This window comes from Mastigoproctus giganteus, chromosome 4 (genome assembly GCF_048544385.1).
Source record: "Mastigoproctus giganteus isolate SK-2022 chromosome 4, ASM4854438v1, whole genome shotgun sequence".
NCBI lineage: Eukaryota > Metazoa > Arthropoda > Arachnida > Uropygi > Thelyphonidae > Mastigoproctus > Mastigoproctus giganteus.
Genome location: NC_143578.1, coordinates 172,460,947 through 172,485,150, shown reverse-complemented (window position 1 = coordinate 172,485,150; position 24,204 = coordinate 172,460,947). Strand labels below are relative to the sequence as shown.

Here is a 24,204-nt window from a genome sequence, read left to right as displayed (position 1 = left end):
ACCAAATAACAACAACCACCACCACTTCAAGCCTCCAATAAGCAAAGTGGTGGTATTGCACTGGTTGATTAGCATTAGCATTAGCATTAGTAGAGGCATTTGATGCAAGAAAGCAAGCTTATGCAGCATCAGCCAAAAAAAAAAAAAAAAAAAAAACCCCACTTCCACTTCACCCCTCTGTTCGTTCAAAATACCTGTCCAGCTGAGCCTTAAACTTATTTAGGCTATCAACCTCCACCACAAGGGATGGAAGTCTGTTCCACCAACCAACCACCCGCTGGCTAAAGGCAAATTTCCGCACGTCTATCCTACATCTGTCTTTCCTCAATTTGAATTTATGCCCTCTCAGGTGATTTTTCTGAGCTAGAGGAAGAATCCCATCAGCATTGAGCATGCTTAAACCATTCAAGGCTTTATACACCTCTATCAGATCACCTCGCTGGTGCCTAGTCTCCAGACACTGTAATTTGCAAAACTTAAGCCTTTCTTCGTAAGAGCACCCCTTTGTTCCATTCACTAATCTTGTTGCCCTTCTCTGTACTCGTTCCAGCAGCTCTACATCCTTCTTGAAATGAGGTCTCCAGACCTGTATACAGTACTCTAGGTGTGGCCTGACCATCGCCTTATACAATGGAATAATCACATCCTTATCCCTGCTGGAAAAATTCCTGTATATCATTGACAATACTCCATGAGCTACTCTTGCAGCCCGTCTGCACTGCTCAGAGAACTTCATATCTGCCTGCACAACCACCCCCAAGTCCCTTTCATTCTCTACCACTGTCAGTGTAGTACCACAGAGTTGATACGTTGCTCTGGGGTTGCTGTTTCCCATGTGTAGTACTTTACATTTATCAATGTTAAACTTCATTTGCCACCTCTCAGCCCATCTGCTCAACCTTTCCAGATCCTGTTGCAGCAGCATAGTGTCAGTAGTGTCCTTGACAACCCTGCCAACCTTTGTATCGTCTGCAAACTTGGACATTAAGCCCGATATACCATCATCAATATCATTTATAAATACAGAAAACAATAATGGACCCAACACTGAGCCCTGAGGGACTCCACTAATAACATCAGTCCACGATGAGCAGTGTCCATTGATTACCACTCTCTGTCTTCTCCCCCTCAACCACCCCTTTATCCATAGCAGCAATTTGCCTCCAATGTCACACTGCTCCAATTTGTGTAGTAGTCTTCCATGTGCAACAGTATCAAAAGCCTTTCTAAGATCCAAGTATATAATATCAAAGTTATCCCCTGCATCCAGTTCTTTTGTGACTGCATCATAGTATCCAATCAAGTTGGTCAGGCAAGACTTCCCCTTAACAAAACCATGCTGTGTCTGAGCTATAACTGAAGTCTTGTCTAAATGATCCTGCAGTGCTTCTTTAACCAGTGCCTCCATTAATTTTCCTGGAACAGAAGTTAAGCTCACAGGTCTATAATTACTTGTGTCAGCCTTTGATCCTCCTTTGTGAATTGGGGTCACATTTGCACATTTCCAGTCTATGGGTACCTCCCCTGAGTCCAAGGAAGCTCTCATAATTATGGCTAAGGGTTTGCTTACTTCCTTTGCTGCCTCCTTTAATATAACTGGATAGATCCCATCCACCCCGGGTGCCTTTCTTGTGTTTATCTTTAACAGTTTCTCCTCCAATTTACTCCCAGTTATTTCAAGATTCTGTAGCTTACTGCTAGAGTTGAATACACCTCTGGCATTCCCCTCGCTGAATAACTCCTCATGTGTGAATGTCGATGCAAAATATTCATTTAGTTTGTTAGCTACCTGAGCAGGATCATCAACAGTTGACCCATCAATATCAAGTGGACCAATCTGATTCATCCCCTTCCTTCTAGAGTTTACATAAGTAAAGAACTCTTTGCTGTTTTTCTTTGCATCCCTTGCCAAGGATTTCTCGTAATCTGCCATTGCCTGCCTAACCTCCTTTGTAACTTGGTTGCATATCAACTTGTATCTATCATAGGCTTCTGTGTCATGTGTTAATTTGTATGTATCCCATGCATTTTTCTTCTCTGCCATATGCCTCATTAGTTCATCTGACATCCATTTTGGCCTAAACCTTGAACAATATTTCTTAGTTGGTATGTAAAGCCTAATAGCTTCCAAGATAAGTTCTTTGAATGCTTCCCATTTTGAATTTGCTGTTGGTAACATCATCAGTTGGTCCCACTGTATAGAATTTAAATACTGTCTCAGTCCATCGTAGTCGCCTTTACGGAAGCAATAACCCTTCCCTTTACCCCTAATGGTAGTTACCTCTTTGAGTAAATCCCACTTCAGCACACTGTGATCACTGCCACCTAGTGGTTCATTTATCTGCAGATTCTTAATGCATGAAGAATCACTGCTGATAATCAAATCAAGAGTATTACTCCCTCTAGTTGCCTCCCGAACATGCTGATGTAGAAAACAGTCATCCAATAAATCCACAAAAGTCCTGCTAGTGTGTGAGTAACCAGCCCCCAAATTCCAGTCAATATCTGGGAAATTAAAATCTCCCATTATAAGACACTCTGATTTACTGGCCCACTCTATTTCCCTGTACAGTTCCTTATTATACTCATCAGAGTCATTAGGCCTATAGCACACTCCTACTCTCAATTTTGATCTCCCAATGTTTATGTCACACCAAACTGACTCCACACTGCACTGTCCAGCGATGTCGACTGGCTTCACTTCCTTGGTTTTTATGTGTTTCTTAACTAATAACATAACCCCTCCTCCCTTCCTATCCTGTCTATCCTTTCTGTAGACGTTGTACTCCCCAAATTGTAGTTCTGCATCCCTTATATCTATGTGACACCATGTCTCTGATATCCCAACAATATCTGCCTTCGATGTTTTGAGCAATACCTCAAATTCATCAAATTTATTTACTACTTACTATTTATTTATTTGATGAGAGTCATCTACCACCTAGTATTATCTGGTAACACAGAGGAATTCCTCCATGTGGTGTGGACACCACACCTCGACCCCTGCTTATGTTGGTTCACACCTGGATGGTCACCCACAGTGTGCTTGTGCATGTAGGTCATACCCAGGATTACTAACAGTCCCACCATCATGAAGGTGCAAGCAGAGGATTTGGCTGTCACAGACCATCCGGACTTTGCTGAAATTGAGTCCACTTGACTTGAATGTCACCCGAATATCAGTTCCATCAGCGTTTTAGACTCCCAGGTAGCAAGCACAGCTTGTCTGGCATATCTGAGAGAATGTCTGTGACAACCTCAAGGACCTCAAGGATGTAAGTAAGCGAAAGAAGAGATGTATGAAGGGGGGGGGGTTGTTATTTTGGTTATAGTTGGTTGTGAATGAATGAATGAATGAAAAGATAACAATTAGAGCAATACAAATCACAGGATGCCTGTATTCAGTATTAAACACACCTACACCAATGAGCCAAAACATTATGACCAGCAAGCATTATGCAAATTGAAGCAACTTCAGGTGTTGAACTATGGCATGTGCGCGAGTCGGGACATGGTATAAAAAATACCTGATACTGAGCTCTGTTAATCAGTTACTCTTGTTCTTCAGATGAGAAAGGCAGCGAGTGGATTTAAGTGAGTTTGACAACGGCCAAATTGTAATGGCCAGACAACTGGGTCAGAGCATATCCAAAATGGCACAGCGGGTGAGATGCTCACAATCAGCCATAGTACCTACCGAAAGTGGTCCAAGGAGGGAGAACCCATGAACTGCCAGCGAGGTCTTGGACGACCACGGCTCATCAATGTTCGAGGTGAGCGAAGCCGCTCCCGGATGGTATGTGGCAATAGAAGGGCAACTGTGGTGCAACTTGCCAGTAATTGGAATGCTGGTGATGGAGTAATGTGTCACAACACACAGTACATTGAACCCTGTTGAAAATGGGGCTGCGTAGCCGCAGGCCGCTCCGAGTACCCATGCTAACCACGGTTCACCAGCAACAGCGCCTACAATGGGCACGTGAGCATTGGAACTGGACCTTGAGTGATTGGAAGAATATCATCTGGTCTGATGAATCATGTTTCTGTTGCACCATGTGGACGGCCTGTACATGTGCATCATTTACTTGGGGAAGTGATGGTGCCTGGATGCACTGTGGGACGAAAACAAGCTGGTGGCGGCGGTGTCATGCTTTGGGTGATGTTCTGCTGGGATACCCTGGGTCCAGTCATCCATGTGCTGGGCACTCTGACGTCTACCACCTACCTAAACATACACTAAAACATACACACATACATTTACACACACTTGCCGGCTATAAATAAACTACAGAAGATACAGCGGTATATAGGGGAAACCCTGGAGGCCGCAATCATTACACGAATACCTTGTACCTTGTACCTAAACATCATTGCTGACCAGGTACACCCTTTTACAGCAATGGTTGTCCCCTTTGGCAGTGGTAGAGGTAGTAAGATTATACAACTTTCAACAGGATAATGCTCCATGCCACACCACCCGGATTGTTCGAGACTGGTTCGTGGAACATGAGGAAGATTTCCAGGTATTGTGTTGGAACAGCAACTCCGAACTGCGGCGTCTCTACCACAGACTTTAGAGGAGTTAAAGGATCTGCTGGTTACATGTTGATACCAAATACCACAAGACACATTTCGAAATCTTGTAGCATCCATGCCTAACTGGGGCGAAGCAATATGGCCTTGGTTGCTAATGCTCCTAAAAACCAAATAATAACAACAACAACAGCCCCACGTGCAGCCAAAACAGTACAAACTGTTTTGGCTGCACGTGGAGGACCAACATCATATTAGGTACGTGGTTATAATGTTTTGGCTCATCGGTGTATATATCATACAATTTTGTTTTGCCTAATTAGTGTTACTACTATGTTCTTTATTTTCATGTGAATTTTTGCAGCATTACTGCTAGTGTGAACCTTTGTAAAACCAAGGACTGAAAATTCATAAGGCCTCAAATAATAAGTATAATTAAAGTATTTATTCAGTTTCATTTAATAGTATTTTAGCATGAAGCCAGAAAAAGTGGGATCAATTGCTCTCTTTTTGTGTAATGTTATGTATTATGTACAGAAATGTAATACATATTTATTCACATTACGTATCACATTACTTTGTAATGTGTCTTCATCTTCATCACTGTTCCAACCCTGGGTTGGAACGGTGATGAAGTGAGTCAGGTGAGTCAAAGCCTTGCAATTTTTTCTTCTAGTATGTTGTCTGGGAAGAGAAAGATGCAAGAAGATAATATCTGTCTTCCCAGATATTGTCTTCTATCATTCTCTCCCACTCAATTCCCTTTCTTTCCACATCTTCTCTAATCTGATCTCTTCACATCTTCCTGGGTCTTCCTCTCAGCCTCTTGTCCATTTTTTATCTCAAGCAATCTGTCCAAGTAATCTATCCAAGTTCATTCTCTTCATGTGTCCAAACCATTGCAAACGTAATGTAATTGTTGGGATATCAGAGACGTGGTGTCACAAAGATATAAGGGATGCAGAACTGCAATTTGGGGAGTACAACGTCTACAGAAAGGATAGACAGGATAGGAAGGGAGGAGGGGTTATGTTATTAGTTAAGAAACACATAAAAACCAAGGAAGTGAAGCCAGTCGACATCGCTGGACAGTGCAGTGTGGAGTCAGTTTGGTGTGACATAAACATTGGGAGATCAAAATTGAGAGTAGGAGTGTGCTATAGGCCTAATGACTCTGATGAGTATAATAAGGAACTGTACAGGGAAATAGAGTGGGCCAGTAAATCAGAGTGTCTTATAATGGGAGATTTTAATTTCCCAGATATTGACTGGAATTTGGGGGCTGGTTACTCACACACTAGCAGGACTTTTGTGGATTTATTGGATGATTGTTTTCTACATCAGCATGTTCGGGAGGCAACTAGAGGGAGTAATACTCTTGATTTGATTATCAGCAGTGATTCTTCATGCATTAAGAATCTGCAGATAAATGAACCACTAGGTGGCAGTGATCACAGTGTGCTGAAGTGGGATTTACTCAAAGAGGTAACTACCATTAGGGGTAAAGGGAAGGGTTATTGCTTCCGTAAAGGCGACTACGATGGACTGAGACAGTATTTAAATTCTATACAGTGGGACCAACTGATGATGTTACCAACAGCAAATTCAAAATGGGAAGCATTCAAAGAACTTATCTTGGAAGCTACTAGGCTTTACATACCAACTAAGAAATATTGTTCAAGGTTTAGGCCAAAATGGATGTCAGATGAACTAATGAGGCATATGGCAGAGAAGAAAAATGCATGGGATACATACAAATTAACACATGACACAGAAGCCTATGATAGATACAAGTTGATATGCAACCAAGTTACAAAGGAGGTTAGGCAGGCGAAGGCAGATTACGAGAAATCCTTGGCAAGGGATGCAAAGAAAAACAGCAAAGAGTTCTTTACTTATGTAAACTCTAGAAGGAAGGGGATGAATCAGATTGGTCCACTTGATATTGATGGGTCAAGTGTTGATGATCCTGCTCAGGTAGCTAACAAACTAAATGAATATTTTGCATCGACATTCACACATGAGGAGTTATTCAACTCTAGCAGTAAGCTACAGAATCTTGAAATAACTGGGAGTAAAGTGGAGGAGAAACTGTTGAAGATAAACACAAGAAAGGCACCCGGGGTGGATGGGATCTATCCAGTTATATTAAAGGAGGCAGCAAAGGAAGTAAGCAAACCCTTAGCCATAATTATGAGAGCTTCCTTGGACTCAGGGGAGGTACCCATAGACTGGAAATGTGCAAATGTGACCCCAATTCACAAAGGAGGATCAAAGGCTGACACAAGTAATTATAGACCTGTGAGCTTAACTTCTGTTCCAGGAAAATTAATGGAGGCACTGGTTAAAGAAGCACTGCAGGATCATTTAGACAAGACTTCAGTTATAGCTCAGACACAGCATGGTTTTGTTAAGGGGAAGTCTTGCCTGGCCAACTTGATTGGATACTATGATGCAGTCACAAAAGAACTGGATGCAGGGAATAACTTTGATATTATATACTTGGATCTTAGAAAGGCTTTTGATACTGTTGCACATGGAAGACTGCTACACAAATTGGAGCAGTGTGACATTGGAGGCAAATTGCTGCTATGGATAAAGGGGTGGTTGAGGGGGAGAAGACAGAGAGTGGTAATCAATGGACACTGCTCATCGTGGACTGATGTTATTAGTGGAGTCCCTCAGGGCTCAGTGTTGGGTCCATTATTGTTTTCTGTATTTATAAATGATATTGATGATGGTATATCGGGCTTAATGTCCAAGTTTGCAGACGATACAAAGGTTGGCAGGGTTGTCAAGGACACTACTGACACTATGCTGCTGCAACAGGATCTGGAAAGGTTGAGCAGATGGGCTGAGAGGTGGCAAATGAAGTTTAACATTGATAAATGTAAAGTACTACACATGGGAAACAGCAACCCCAGAGCAACGTATCAACTCTGTGGTACTACACTGACAGTGGTAGAGAATGAAAGGGACTTGGGGGTGGTTGTGCAGGCAGATATGAAGTTCTCTGAGCAGTGCAGACGGGCTGCAAGAGTAGCTCATGGAGTATTGTCAATGATATACAGAAATTTTTCCAGCAGGGATAAGGATGTGATTATTCCATTGTATAAGGCGATGGTCAGGCCACACCTAGAGTACTGTATACAGGTCTGGAGGCCTCATTTCAAGAAGGATGTAGAGCTGCTGGAACGAGTACAGAGAAGGGCAACAAGATTAGTGAATGGAACAAAGGGGTGCTCTTACGAAGAAAGGCTTAAGTTTTGCAAATTACAGTGTCTGGAGACTAGGCACCAGCGAGGTGATCTGATAGAGGTGTATAAAGCCTTGAATGGTTTAAGCATGCTCAATGCTGATGGGATTCTTCCTCTAGCTCAGAAAAAGCACCTGAGAGGGCATAAATTCAAATTGAGGAAAGACAGATGTAGGATAGACGTGCGGAAATTTGCCTTTAGCCAGCGGGTGGTTGGTTGGTGGAACAGACTTCCATCCCTTGTGGTGGAGGTTGATAGCCTAAATAAGTTTAAGGCTCAGCTGGACAGGTATTTTGAACGAACAGAGGGGTGAAGTGGAAGTGGTTTTTTTTTTTTTTTTTTTTGGCTGATGCTGCATAAGCTTGCTTTCTTGCATCAAATGCCTCTACTAATGCTAATGCTAATCATCTTTTCCCTCAGACTTTCCCAAATTCATTCTTATATCAGTATTTCTAATTTTATCTTTAGCATTAGCATTAGCAAAGACACATGATGCAAGAAAGCAAGCTTATATAGCATCAGCAAAAAAAAAAACCTTATTTCACCCATCCACTTACTCCAAATTTTTGTAGAGTTCGGCCTTGAATCTATTTAAGCTATCAACTTCTACAACGACAGATGGAAGTTTGTTCCAGCAATCAATCACCTGCTGGCTAAATGTAAACTTCTGCACATCTATCCTACAACCATCTTTCTTCAATTTGAATTTCTTCCCTCTCAGGTGATCATTCTGAGCAAGAAAAAAAATTCCATCAGCATTGAGCATGCTCAAACCATTCAAGGCTTTATACACCTCAATCAGATCACCTCGCAGGTGCCTAGTCTCCAGACACTGTAATTTGCAAAACTTAAGCCTTTCTTCATGTTCCATTCACTAATCTTGTTGTGCTTCTCTGTACTCGTTCCAACAGCTCTACATCCTTCTTAAAGTGAGGCCTCCAGACCTGTATAGAGTACTCAAGGTGTGGCCTGACCATTACCATATACAAGGGGATAATCGCCTCCTTATCCCTGCTAGAAAAATTCCTGTATATCATTGACAAGACACCATGAGCTACTCTTGCAGACCGTATGCACTGCTCAGAAAACCTCATATCTGCCTGCACAATTACCCCAGGTCCTTCTCATTCTCTACCACTGTCAGTGTAGTACCACAGAGTTGATACGTTACTCTGGGGTTACTGCTTCCCGTATATAGTACCTACATTTGTCAATGTTAAACTTTATTTGCCACCTCTCAGCCCATCTGCTCAACTTTTCGAGATCCTGTTGCAGCAGCGTACTGTCATTAGTGTCATTGATAACCCTGCCAACCTTCGTATCATCTGCAAACCTTGACATTAAGCCTGATATATCATCATCAATATCATTTATAAATACAGTGAACCCAACACTGAACCCTGAGGGACTCCACTAATAACATTTGTCCACGAAGAGCAGTGTCCATTGATTACCACTCTGTCTTCTCCTACTCGACCATCCCTTTATCCATAGCAGCAATTTGCCTCCAATGCCACACTGCTCCAATTTGTGCAGCAGTCTTCCATGTGCAACAGTATCAAAGGCCTTTCTCTTTCCAAATATATGATATCAAAGTTATTCTTTGCATCCAGTTTCTTTGCGACTACATCATTGTATTCAATCATATTGGTCAGACAAGACTTCCCCTTAACAAACCCATGCTGTGTCTGAGCTATAACTGAAGTCTTGTCTAGATGATCATGCAATGCTTCTTTAACCAGTGACTCCATTAATTTCCCTGGAATAGAAGTTAAACTAACAGGTCTGTAATTACGTGTGTCTCCCTTTGATCCTCCTTTGTGGATTGGGGTCACAAATGCACATCTCCAGTCCATGGGTACCTCCCGTGAGTCCAGGGAAGCTCTCATAATTATGGCTAAAGGTTTGCTTACTTCCTTTGCTGCCTCCTTTAATATAACTGGATGGATTCCATCCACCCCAGGTGCCTTATGTTTATCTTCAACTATTTCTCCCTCCACTTTACTCTCAGTTATTACACGATTATCTAGCTTACTGCCAGAGTTTAATACACCTCTGGCATTCCCCTCCCTGAATAACTCCTCATGTGTGAATGTAGATGCAAAATATTCATTTAGTTTGTTAGCTACATGAGCAGGATCATCAACAGTTGAACCATCGATATCAAGTGGACCAATCTGATTCAACTCCTTTCTTCTAGAGTTTACATAAGTAAAGAACTCTTCGCTGTTTTTCTTTACATCCTTTGCCAAAGATTTCTCGTAATCTGCCTTCGCCTGCCTAACCTCCTTTGTGACTTGGTTACAGACCAGCTTATATCTATCGTAGGCTTCTGTGTCACCTGTTATTTTATATGTATCCCATACATTTTTCTTCTCTGTCACACGTCTAATTAGTTCATCTAATATCCATTTAATCATAATTTTTTAACAATATTTCTTAGTTGGTATGAAAAGCCTAGTAGCTTCCAAGATTAATTCTTTGAATGCTTCCCATTTTGAATTTGCTGTTGCTACTGTCAGTCTGTCACTAGTTCTTTGAATATTGTGCAAAATGTCGGAATCACTCAGATATTCAGCTACTATGACCATGTAAACATAGACAGGAAAAATTTACTCAAAGGTGTGGATTACTCACTTCACTGAAAAACATATGCCCGTTTGCTGGTTGTTGTTGTTTGGTTTTTAGGAGCATTAGCAACTAAGGCCATATTGCTCCGGGATATGCGGTGGTCAGTCCCTGACCTTTCCGCATCCTCCGTATTTGGTGGTGACGGGCTCGAACCCCGGTCTAATCAAGAAGCGTGTGCTGCACACTGCTGCTCCTTCCCACCTGGCTACGGAGGCGCCCCCGTTTGCCGGAGTAAAGGGGAACCACAACACAGGTTGACCAGAGGTATCATCTGTGTCGGGAATCTGCTTAATCCTTTGAGTGGCTATGTAAAGCCTATTGACAAGTGCGACGTCTCGGTATATGATTGCAGGTTTTAGGGACAACACCAACATTGTGAAACGGTAACCCCTTTCACCCTTAATTCACGCTTTCTAATTACCTAAATTGCCTAAAGACCACAGGTGAGAATAACACATACAAAGTCGTGTCTCTTAATCCATTCGTTACATGGAAAATTTCTTCATTCAACAGAAATTATTTTAAATGTAATTACCAAGGGAAATTCAAAAAAATTCCCTATAGAGAAGTTGCCTAAACAGAAGGTCTGACTTTAATTAAATCAAAAATGAAGCAATTTTAAAATACATAACTGATCGAATGCTGGGGATGGTTCCCCACTCGTCCCACCGTAATTTCAGCTCTGGATACTCAATAATTGCATTCAGGATTTCATTTTTAAAATAAATGATCATCTCAGCAATGGGCTCGCAAATTTTCAAAAAAAATAACAATGGCTCTCACGAGCCCACTATAGCTCACCACTGGGTTCCAGCCTGAACTTGTCCTTTGGACAATGAGGGTAAGAGCATGGCATGGACACAGTTTACCCTTGCAGGCAAACCCACTAGCTGATTGATTCTGGCCGAATTATCCAGGACCACTCATCTTGTCAAAAAAAGGTAAAACCAGTTGTAAAAGGCCTAAATGGAAGTCATCTGACATCCATTTAGGCCTGAATTTTGAACAGTATTTCTTAGGTGTTATGAAAAGCCTAGTAGCTTTCAACAATAATTCCTTGATTGCTTCTCATTTAAAATTTGCTGTTAGTAACATCATCAGTTGGTCCCAATATATAGAATTTAAAAACTGTCTGAGACCACTGTAGTCATCTTTACGAAAACAAAAACCCTTCCCTTTATTCCTAATGGTAGTTACATCTTTAAGTAAATCCCATATCAGTATGCTGTGATCACTGCCACCAAGTGATTCCTTTATTTTCAGATTCTTAATGCATGAATAATTACTGCCAATAATCAGATCAAGAGTGTTACTCCCTCGTGTTGCCTCTCGAACATGCTGCTATGGAAAACAATCATCCAATAAATCCACAACAGCCTAGTGTGCGAGTGACCCACCCACAAGTTTCAGTATCTGGGAAATCAAAATCCCCCCATTATAAGACATTTCTGATTATTGGCTGCCCACACTATTTCTCTGCATAGTTGTTCAACGTACTCATCAGAGTCATTAGGCCTACAACACACTCCTACCCTCATTTTTGCTTTCCCAGTAAATTTGGTGCTTTCACACCAAATTGACTCAACATTGCACCGTCCACCGATGTCAACTGGATGCACTGCCTCAACTAACAGCATAACTCCTCCTCTCTTCCTATCCTGTCTATCCTTTCTGTAGGGTGCCTCCGTACCAGGTGGGCAGGAGCGGCAGTGCGTAGCACACGCTTCTTGATTAGACCGGGGTTCGAGCCCATGACCTCCAAATATGGAGGATGCGGAAAGGTCAGGGAATGACCACCGCATATCCCCGGAGCAATATGACCTTAGTTGCTAATGCTCCTAAAAACCAAATAACAATAACAAATCCTTTCTGTACAGATTGTACTACCCAAATTCCAATTATGCATTCCTTATATCTGTGTGACACCATGTCCTTGATATCTCAACAATATCTGCCTTTGATGGCTTGACCAGCATTTCAAATTCATCAAATTTATTTACTATACTTCTAGCATTGGTGTACATGCAAGTATACATGCACTTGTTCTTACTGTTAGTTACCCTAACACAGCCCGTGTATTTATTTGTGCCATGATGACTCCCAGCAGTTCTTGAAATCCCCAGCAACTTGTGTTCCAGGCTGCTGGTCATTTCAATAGAAACAATGCAAGAATCACTTTCACCTCTGCCTACAGCTATTGTTATATTAGTCTGTGAACCCCCCCAAGCTAGCAGTTTTCCAACCCACCTAACACTGCCTCAATAGCATCAGCAAATATTCTTGCACCCTTTCTATTTCTGTATCCCCTCCCTGTAAAAGCAGTCTCTCCTTTAGCTAGCATAGCACCTTCATTTCCACTGCTTGGACTCTGCCAGAATCCTTTTTATTCATCCTCCACTTCTCAGCAGCAGCATAGATCAATATAGAAACCAAATATACTCTATTTATCAGCTCTTTATCACTCCATTGGAACTTCTCTAGCCAATAACAGGCTATTAACAGTACAGAAGAAACTCTGACTAGCTGCTGTTCTCCTAGTTATTTCCATATCTAGGCTGCCATCCTTTGTTAAAAAAAAAACTCCCTAGTTACTTAAAATTATCTGCCTCACCTCTCCCCCTCTATCCATCACCATCTCTTTGCTTTTCTAGCCACTTATCATTAAACCATACTCACTAACCACGCTTTCCCAATGTGTTAGCTTCTCTTGAAGTCTTGTTTGCCCAAAAGACAACATCATCTGCAAACACCACTGTTCCACCTTTTTTATCATCCACCACTGCAGGGATATTGTCAATGACAATAATAAAAAGTAGTGGTGACTACACTACCCTGCTGAAATCCAATGGACACTGAAAACTAATCTGAATCCACAAATTTTGTCTTCACACAACTTTCACACTTTAATATGGTTAGGGAAGGACGTTATATGGTTTCTAGCCATTTAAATTATAATATATCTAAATTACCACTCTTATACCATGTGGAGTTTTAATATATTTTATTTAGGTGTTACCTAAACTAATATACATTGAGTAACGTTTCAGCTATCTTGCCGATACCCATCATCAGATCTTGCTGTTGGGAGACAAAAATAACTTATATTTTACATTGAGCAGATCTAAAAAACAATCAACTAAGATGTATTTACATATGATCAATTCTAATTTACAGAAAATAGATGAAAAGTTCTAGTTTATAATAAAAAAATAGCAAATTAGCATATCTAAGTTATGATTACAATCTAAAGGAACAATTCTATGTTACAGTTATGGTACAATGAGCTATTTTCAGTTGCAATTACGGTTAACCTATTTTTAATTAGATAAATAAACTTCTTACCTGCTGACCGATTCCTCCTGCCAGACACTCAGACCTAAATGGGCAAGAGGCTCAGTCAGCAATACATTTTTATAGGTAAGGTATTCATATAGTTAACCAATAAGAATAGTGCTGGTTGCCTATCCTGAATCCACGGTGCGTGTGCGGTGACCTTTGTTCCCTTGCTCTCGTTCCGGGTTGCAGTGTATAGGAAACCTGCGTTGACCTTTGCTCATCAGGTGTGTAGGCTGTCTCTGGGGTCTGGAAGAGGGTATGAGCTGTGTGCTCCTCTGGTTGATTCGTTTCTTTTTCTCTCCTGGAACCTTATTTCTTCACTTCTTATTAAATTAAATTTGTGGCACAAATTTCATCAATTGACGGTGCATCATTTTCAGATTTAAAATTTTTTATGGACAAGTTTCCAGTATTTCTGCAGTTCCTAGATTGTATTATGAAAGAAGGGACAATTTACCGTATTTTCCCATGTATAAGATGCACCTTTTTTCGAAAAATTTGGGGTCTAAAAACCGGGTGCGTCTTATACAGTGGTTGTAGATTTTTTTTTACTTGCATTTCCCACTTTTTCACGCTTGTTGTCTATGCGCTTATTGTTTCGCACTTGTTACCGGTATATTAGGTTACGTTTTGCCACGTTCTGCCCAGAAATGGCTCAGAAAAGATTTTCGTACAGTGCTAAATTCAAGTTAAAAGTGATCCAGTTTGCAAAAGTGAATGGAAATCGTGCTGCTGAACGTAAGTTTGGGCCTCCTCCTCCAACTGAGAAAACAATCCGAGACTGGCTAAGGGAAGAAGAAACCCTACTGAAAACGCCACGGCAGAAGAAGGCCATTAGAGGCAAGTCAGCAAAATGGCCTGATTTAGAGAGGGAATTGAAGATATGGATTGAGGAGCAAAGGGCAATTGGAATTCCTCTGTCCACAAAGATGGTTCAGCAAGAAGAATTGTTGATGAAAAAGAAGTTACTGATTTCAAAGGAGAACACAATTGGTGCTTCAGGTTCATGAAACGGAATGGACTAAGCATGCGTACACGCACCAGACTTGCCCAAAGGATGCCTGAAAGCTATGATCAGAAGGTCCTTGAATTTCATCGTTTTGTCATTCAGTGTCGGAAGACACATCAGTTTGAGTCGAGACAGATTGCAAATATGGACAAAGTCCCCCTTCAATTTGATGTCCCAAGTAACAGAACTGTTGATAAGAAGGGGGTGAAAACTGTAACTGTGAAGACAAGTGGACATGAAAAGAGCCATTATACAGTTGTTCTAGCTTGTTGTGTCGACGGAACCAAGCTGCCTCCTATGCTGATTTTCAAACGCAAAACAATGCCAAAAGAAGACATTCCTCGAGGAGTGTTTGTCCACATTCACGACAAGGGTTGGATGGATCAGGATGGGATGAAGATCTGGTTTGAGAAAATTTGGAGCAGGAGACTAGGTGGGTTCTTACGCAAACCTGTCCTATTGGTGCTTGATCAGTTCAGGATACACATAACAAAAAATACAAAGAAGATTGCTGCAGAGCAAAAAAACAAAACTTGCCGTCATACCTGGAGGCTTGACATCCCAGCTCCAACCACTTGATGTCAGCATTAACAAATCCTTCAAAGCTGCCATGAGAGACGAATGGAACCAATGGATGAAGTCTTCTGGGGACAATTTGACACCAGCAGGAAGAGTGAAGAAACCAACTATAGGAGAAGTTTGTACCTGGGTGAAAATATCCTGGGATAATATCAAGATTGAGATCCTTGTCAAGTCATTTAAGAAGTGTGGCATTTCAAATGCCATAGATGGAACTGAGGACGAGGCAGTATATGAAGACAGTGATTTGTCATCAGACACAGATGAGGACAAGCTAATGGATGGGAGTTTTGACAGTGATGAGTTGTATGAATTTTATGATGAATAAAGCTTGAATTCAATAACTTTATGTAATACCTTTTTTTTTTTTCAAATTTCGGGTGCGTCTTATACATGGGAGCGTCTTATATATGGGGAAATACGGTATGTGCACTGGTCCTTGGTTGTAGAACTAATAAATATACGAGGAAGTTTGAAATACAGAAAATTATTCCAAGTTATGCTTGGTATTTTAGCAATTCTGCACAGCAGTGCTGGGTGTGAAAGAATATTCAGCCAGGTGTAAAAAAACCAAAAACTGAGTTCAGTCCTTCTCTTTCTGTTGAAACTTTGGAAATGCTCTTTGACAGCCAAGTCTAGACAGCAGGACCTTTGTTATAAACAATACTTTGACTCAGTAGTTCTGAAGAGTGCAGAATCTGCACCAGTATCTTTATTGAAACAGTCATAATCATGTTGATTACTTCAATGTTATTCTGAAAAAACAGTCCAAACAGACATTTACAAACAGAAAAAAGTAGCTTTTTTTTACCAAAAAAAAATTCTGCTTACGTGTATAGTCAGTCATCATATAACACGTGTTTACACTACATGAATTCAATCATACACAATTTATAAATAGGGTTCGTGTTATATACGATATCGTATATAACACGAACCGAATTCGCTTATTCACGATTCGCCTTTGTGTTTACAAGAAATGGCAGTCAAACGCAAAATCACCCCAACTGAACGCAAAACGATAGGAATGAAGAGAAGATTCTGAAAATGTATTTATGTTTTTTATATCAGTGAAGGGGAAACACATTTCAGCATAATAATGTAAAAACCCACACAATTCCAGCTATCAGTATTATTGCAAATGCAATTAGATCAAGTTTACTACCTGTTTATAACAGATTCCACTAACAAAAATGCAACGGGAAATTGTTTTTATTGTTTTATGGTAGTAACCACCAGAAATGTGCTTTAGTAAAATGCACAGCTTTGTTGCTACAGCTTTGTTTATGTGTATCAAACATGCCTCCTCATTTTGTAATTGTGCTCTATTCCCTAAAAATGAGTGAAATACTTAAAAGGTATGAAAAGGAAGCATTCTGGTGAAGACACTACAGATTCAGAGAGAAAAAGAAAAGCAATATTGATAGATAGAGGCAGACTGGGTCAAAAATTCTTACCTGGGAAAATTTGTAGCGGCCTCATACTAGCGTTTATGGCCAAAATCACACCGACCTCCATCATCTTCTGGCCTCCGGCCCACTGGGGTTTCCCCTGATAAGGCTTATAGCCAGTCCACCTCTGTCAATAGAGAAAAAAATATGAAATTGTAAAACACTTTGAGCGAAATGAAAGACCATGTGATATTGCACATGCTACAGGTCTAAATGAGGTAATACCAAGAATTAGAAAGAATGCAGAGAAAATAAAAACAACTTTCATAGCATATTTCACATAACTCAAAGTGTAACAAAATCCATTAGATCAAGACACAAAGAATTGGAAGAGATGGAACGGCTGTCATCTGTTTGGATAGAAGATCAAACAAAGAACATGTTTGCTTACGATATAAGCAAAAGCATTATCAATATTTTATTACGATTATTTATTGTGTTTTGGTTCCAAATATGTGTTCAATCTTGGGTGATCAGCACCTAACCATATTTTTCCCATAGGGCCTGTTATTTATATTGCACGAGGGTTTCTAGGAACACAACTATTGTGCCATATGAGGACTGACTGTACATCCTTTCCTCTTGCTTGCAGTTATCTGATCTCCAGCTTTTTAAAAAGTCAAAAGTTGGCAGATATACTGTATGCCTCAGGGCTTCCATTTTAGCATGGCCTTGCTTCTAAATGTATTTTGTTGCATGTAATGGCCACTGCAAGACACAGCAAACAGTTCCAATTTGGACTTTAAATCATTAAACCTCTCAATATGAACAACATCATACTCAGCGTATTAAGTAGGTGGAACAGATAGTATCCCTTAATTTACTTACCAAACATCTCATCCAAGGGACTCATTGCCTGATACCAGAACTATTCTGCATTAAAAATGAATATAACCTATATTTTCAAAATGAAAGGACTTGACAACAAAAAAAATAAAAAAAGCTGGAGCTTCTACTAACTTTCTTATAATCACAATTTGGGCAGTCACAGAGTGATTGTGTTTTAATTTAGCTTCAGCATTAAAGTTAAAAGCATTTTAGGGCTAAAGCCTCAGGTTGCATAGAAGTTAACTGAGATATACTTAAATTATGCTAAGAACTGGCATCATTTAAGTATATTTCATATTATGAATACTTTCATAACGAGTTGCCATGATATTGCACTACCTCGAACAAGCAATGCTTCACCAACAGAGAAGACTATTGTTACTTATTCTCAGCGGATACCACCACCCATATGGCACCGTTTTGAAGTTTATTGGCTTCTCATTGGTGGGTGGGCAGGTACCCTCATGTTGCAATGATTATAATCCAGTTATGAAGTATAACTCCACAATATGAGAGATGCCTGATGGTGTGCAGGTAGATTAAACTTAAAAGCATTTTAGGGCTAAAGCCTCAGGCTGCGTAGAAGTTAACTGACATACAAGTTAGTGCAAATGCATCATTTTTAGTATGGAGCTAAATACTGAAGTAGCTAAGAATTGGCATCACAACTGGAGGCGTTAGCCCTAAATGCTTTTAAATTTAATCTACTTGCACACCATCAGGCATCTCTCATACTGAGGATATCATGACTCAGGCAGAAATGGCTGCAGGCATTTCCAGTGTGAGTTGTGAGTTCATTTCTATAGCCTGTGGCATGTATTCTAAGTTGGTCTAGTAGTCAAGCCAAGCTCAACCGTTGACTATTTTCTTTATTCCTGATGTTAGGAGTGTATTGGTCTCAAATTAAAACCTACTGCATTATAAAATAAATTTGAGTCACTGAAGAAACAAGTGTTTCCTCTAGAGACTCGGGTTGTTCCAGGAGGTATTGCTGCCATGTTGCAAACCTTTCTTTCTGCCCTTCTTAATAAAAAGAAAAGTTATGTAATTTTTAAAAACTAATTTCATTTACAATTAGTATTTATGTGGATAACATTTAAGTTTTATGTCTTAATTGTGACTCATAAAAATGTTTTGGATCAACCATTGTGGATACTAAAAAATACTTTGAATAGTGTTTGATATTTTATTAACACAAACAAAACAAAAATAAATATAAAATAAATAGGCATTTTAGAATATTTATTACTTTATTTTAAATAAAGTAATAAATATTCTAAATATATAATAATTATAATAATATGGCAACACACAATAGACATGTATCAATATAGTAGGTATGATAACCCTGGGAGCATGTTCTGACATGGGATATTAATTTTACAAATAGATTGCCTTTACTTTTTTTTTATTTATCCTCACTTGTTAAAAATTTTTATTTTTTTATTTTTTTATACAGAATAATATAAATTCTTTATAAATTTTGTAACTTTGAAATAATTACAAAACTTTGTAGGTTTTGTAATTATTTCAGCATGCTAGTATAGTCTTTTTTTTATGTAATAATTTATTTGGTAACTTTAAACGATATATATTATGCCATTCATAATAAAAACTGTAATAAATCTAATAATATAGTTTAAATAAAAATAATGATATCATATAATCAAGTAGTCAAGTGAGAAGTAGAGAGTTTAAATGATGCATGTTCAAATCCACATGATACCACAAAATATAGTAATATTCTTGTTGTCTCTGTGTTATAAACTGCTCTGACCCTATGTGGCTGACCTAGTACAAGCAGGAATTTTTTTATTTATTAATAAAGAAGCAAATAGGTGTAATTACTTAAGAAGAAATTACATTTTACCAGATTGAGGAATTATATAGGCAACTAATTTTTTATTAGGAGGAATATATAAAAGATTTATTCGAAATACAGATAATGAAGGACCAAAACTGAAGTTTACCGGATCTGATCCAGAATTCGATTCCAGTCAATTTTTGCCTGTTCCAGTAACAAAAGGTAAAATACGTAGAAATTTATGGCCTGAATTATTGTTTTTTAACCCAGCAGTGGTAACACTATACCTGACTTTTTTTTTTTTTTTTGGTTTTTTCGCTACTCTGATCCAAGCCTGAGGCAGACTTGGATCCCGTGACCTTTGGGATGCCAGGCAGGCACTTTACCCACGCCGCTAGCCCGGTCAGCACTATACCTGACAAGTTCCACTCAAAAATATTGGCAGCATTTTAATTTAAAGATAAAAATCTGCAATTTTCAGTACCTTACTAAATATAGGCAAATTTTTGCTTTGTATGGTTTTTAAAGTGATTTTTATGGTTTTACAGAAAAATTGCATGCAAGAACTAGTCAGGTATCACCCTGTCTATGTTACTATTATTGGCATGGACCTGACTTGCTTTTACTTTCTCATGAGTTCTATAAATAGGTACAGTATTATATAAATAAATTTTATAAATACCTACAGCGTTTTTGAAGGTTTCAGTATTATTTTTGAATAATGAACACAAACTTTGTTAACATAAGATGATATTTACTTGGGTTAAAGAGTTATCAATATGCATTAATATTCAAATTTACAAAATTTCAATATTAATGCATATTCATATTTATATTCCTATCCATTTAGCATAATCAACTTTTAAACTGGTAATAATATCTAGTTGAAATGTTAAGATTTAAGCTGTTTCTATGATGTTTTTACTTATTCGGTTTTATTTTTACAAAATTTGTTTTAAACTCTACCAATTAAAAACAGTAGTTTTTATTGTTTTCTTGATGGTAGCTAAGCAGATTCTAACAAAGTTTTGTTACCAATGGTAAAAAATATTTTGCAAACACGACTTGTATTTTTTACAGCCACTGAACTAGGGAGCTGCAATAAAATACAATGAAAAAGTTTTATCATAATTTAGGCTGTTATTAGTAGCTTTTGTATAAATTCTATTTTTGAATATGCACGTTCCACATTTTATAGTCTAGACCTTTCAAAACTTAAACCAATTGTAAAATTCCTTGTAAATAAACTTTAACTAAATAGGCAATAAAGAAAATAATAAAGGAAAGAAAAATGGAAAAAAAGAAGAAATAAAATTAGTATAGCAAACATTGATGGCTGCAAAGCATTACCTACGACACGTTGCAGAAACATAATTTAAATATAAATGAAGAATATGCAGTCATATGGCAAAAAGAAAGTGGCAAATGAAAAGTAAACCAGGACTTAACACAGAGATAAACAAAGAAGGGGGGGAGGAATAAAATGAGATACAGGGTGTTGCAGACAGAATATACTCCTAATATAATTTAGAAAAAATTCCAACTAATAAAAATACCAAATAACATGAATATACAAAAAGCCAATTAATTCAAAATATTTAGTGGTGTCCCCTTGATTGCACCAGGTCCAAATTACACGAAATATATCACTATAGATGGAGACAAAAACCAACAATAACAACAGTAAGTCCAACCATTGTACCCCAACTCATCAGACGGTCACAAGGCCATCTGGGAATCACTGCATTTCAGACATAAAACAAATCAATGACATTGCTGACTGAATACTCCAATCAGCCCAATGCCTATTTAGTTAAAGTTTATTTTTATGTTACATGGTTAGTAGTGAGTTAAGATGGTAATGCACTGCTTGTACTGCAATCCCCTTTCAGTACAAGTTACTTGATGTATTCTTATTTAGCTGTTACTTTGTGTCAGTGGTGGTGTTGTCATGTAAGTGTATTGATCTGTTCTAGATTTTTGCTGCATAAGGGCCATTATTACAATCCAATCTGTTGCATTTGGCTTTTCGACTGGAGTATCGATCAAGTTAGCGATACATTAGCTAAAATGCAGTGATTCCCTGGATATTGTTTGCCTTGTAGCACAATCGATAGTTTATTTTATTTTATGTTTGTTTCACTGTGTTGTTCATGTAGTAGTAGTAGCAGTGGCATTTGATGCAAGAAAGCAAGTGTACGAGCTTATCTGGCATCAGCCAAAAAAAAAAAAAAAAATCACACCATTCCCTTCAAATGCCTGTCTAGTTCCTCCTTAAATTTATTCAACCTGTCAACTTCCACAACGACAGATGGAAGTTTGTTCCAGCAATTAACCACCCGCTGGCTAAAGGCAAATTTCCGCACATCTGATCTACATCTGTCTTTTCTTAATTTGAATTTATGCCCCCTTAGGTTCATAATTTGAACAAGTTGAAGGATCCCATCAGAATTCAGCGTGCTCAACCCATTCAAGACCTTATATACCTCAATCAGATCACAGCGCAGGTGCCTAGTCTCCAGCCACTGCAATTTGCAGAACTTAAGCCTCTCTTGGTAAGAGGATCCCTTCATTCCCCTCACCAATTTTGTTGCCCTTCTCTGTACACGCTCAAGCAAATCTACATCCTTCCTAAAATGAGGCCTCCAGACCTGTATCCCACCGAACCCTGTGGGACTCCACTAATAACATTAGTCCACGAAGAGCAGCACCCATTGATTACCACCCTCTGTCTTCTCCCACTTAACCATCCTTTTATCCATTGTAGCAGCTTACCCTTAATACCATTCTGCTCCAATTTGTACAATAGTCTTTCATGTGCAACAGTGTCAAAAGCTTTCCTGAAATCCAAATATATGATATCAAAATTATTTTTTGCATCCAGTTCCTTTGTAACCACATCATAATATCCTATCAAATTTGTCAGACAAGACTTTCCCTTAACAAACCCATGCTGTGTCTGAATTATTGTTGCAGTCTTGTCTAGATGATCCTGCAATGCATCTTTAACCAGTGACTCCATTATTTTACCCGGAACAGAAGTTAAACTAACTGGTCTGTAATTACTCGTGTCACCCTTCGATCCCCCTTTCTGAATTGGGGATACATTTGCACATCTCCAGTCCGTGGGAACCTCCCCTGAGTCCAAGGATGCTCTCATAATTATGGCTAAGGGTTTGATTAGTTGCTTTGCCGCCTCCTTTAATATAACTGGATAGATCCCATCCACCCCAGGTGCTTTTCTTATGTTTAACTTCAACAATTTCTCCTTCACTTTACTTTCAGTTATTACAAAATCATTAAGTATCCTGCTACAATTTGATAACCTTCTGCCATTTTCAAACCTTAATAATTCCTCATGTATGAATGTAGATGCAAAATACTCATTCAGTTTGTTTGCTATCTGAGCAGGATCATCAACAGTCGAACCATCGATGTCAAGTGGACCAATCAGATACATCGCCTTCCTTTTAGAGTTTATATAAGTAAAGAAATCCTTGCTGTTTTTCTTAGCATCTTTTGCCAAGGATTTCTCGTAATCTGTCTTCGCCTGCCTAACCTCCTTTGTCACCTGATTACAGACTAGCTTATATCTGCCATAGGCTTCTGAGTCGCTTGATAATTTATATGCATCCCATGCATTTTTCTTGTCTATTATGAGTCTCATTAGTTCATTAGATAACCATTTAGGCCTAAACCTTGAACAATATTTCTTAATAGGTATGAAACTTTTAGTAGCTTCCACGATTAATTCCTTGAATGCTTCCCACTTAGAATTTACTGTTGGTAACATCGTCAGTTTATCCCACTGTACAGAATTTAAAAACTCTCGGAGACCACTGTACTCACCTTTATGGAAGCAGAAACCCTTTCCTTTACCCCTGATGGTAATTAAATCTTTAAGTAAATCCCACATCAGTACACTGTGATCACTGCCGCCTAGTGGTTCCTTTATCTGCAAATTCTTAATACATGAATGATCAATTTATATTATTTGGTATTTTTATTAATTGATATTTTTTCTAAATTATATTAGGAGCATATTCCATCTGCAACACCCTTTATCCCGATTTTTCCCCCTTCTTTGTTGCTGATTTATGTATTGGTTTATTATTATTATTGTTGTTGTTGTTGTTGCTCTTATATTATTTCTCCCTGATTGGAGGATTCCACTCCATGACGGGTACTGCTACCAAGTACACAGGGTAGTTGTAATGTCTAGTGTTACTGCTGGTTGAGGAAATCTCTGACTATCCTACAGGTGTTCAGGATTGCGACTTTGTGGAGTTCGTTGTAGGTGTTCTCTGGGAGACCTATTGCTGCTAGGCTTCTATGTAGAGTCTTTTGTACCATACCAGTGGTTGACACAATGATCGGGATGGTCGATACTTCTTGCATATGCCACATCTCCTTGACCTCGTGTCTCAGGTTTGTGTACTTCCTAATTTTTTCCTCATGGGTTTTCTGGACATTGCTAGTGTTGGGCACCGCTATGTCAATCAGGTAGGTAGCCTTTTCCATCTTGTCCACAAGGATTATTATGGCATGGTCCCAATACAGCTTGTGGGTTTGGGTCTCTAGTACTGCCTAGGGTTCATACTTGTAGTATGGTAACACTTTCTTTGATCAACTGGTTATGATGTATTATACTGGCTACCTGGTCGTGTCTATGAGTGTACTCAGTCTGGGTGATCACCTTGCGGTGATGTGTTGGATCGTTTCTGAGGCCAGGTGGCATTGTCGACATATGTCACCTGACATTATGGACTCCTAGCA

The 24,204-nt window shown here is 39.1% G+C and overlaps 1 protein-coding gene across 6 annotated transcripts in view; it reads left to right on the top strand.

Moving 5' to 3' along the window:
* Window positions 1–24,204, top strand: part of LOC150087204 (phytanoyl-CoA dioxygenase domain-containing protein 1-like) — a 207,190-nt gene that overhangs the window by 164,673 nt on the left and 18,313 nt on the right. For all 6 annotated transcript variants that reach the window (XM_090371876.1, XM_090371879.1, XM_090371880.1 and 3 more), the window contains one exon: window positions 19,534–19,650. In XM_090371876.1, coding sequence (XP_090228002.1) covers window positions 19,534–19,650 — 117 coding nt within the window. The remainder of the gene's footprint in view (window positions 1–19,533; window positions 19,651–24,204) is intronic.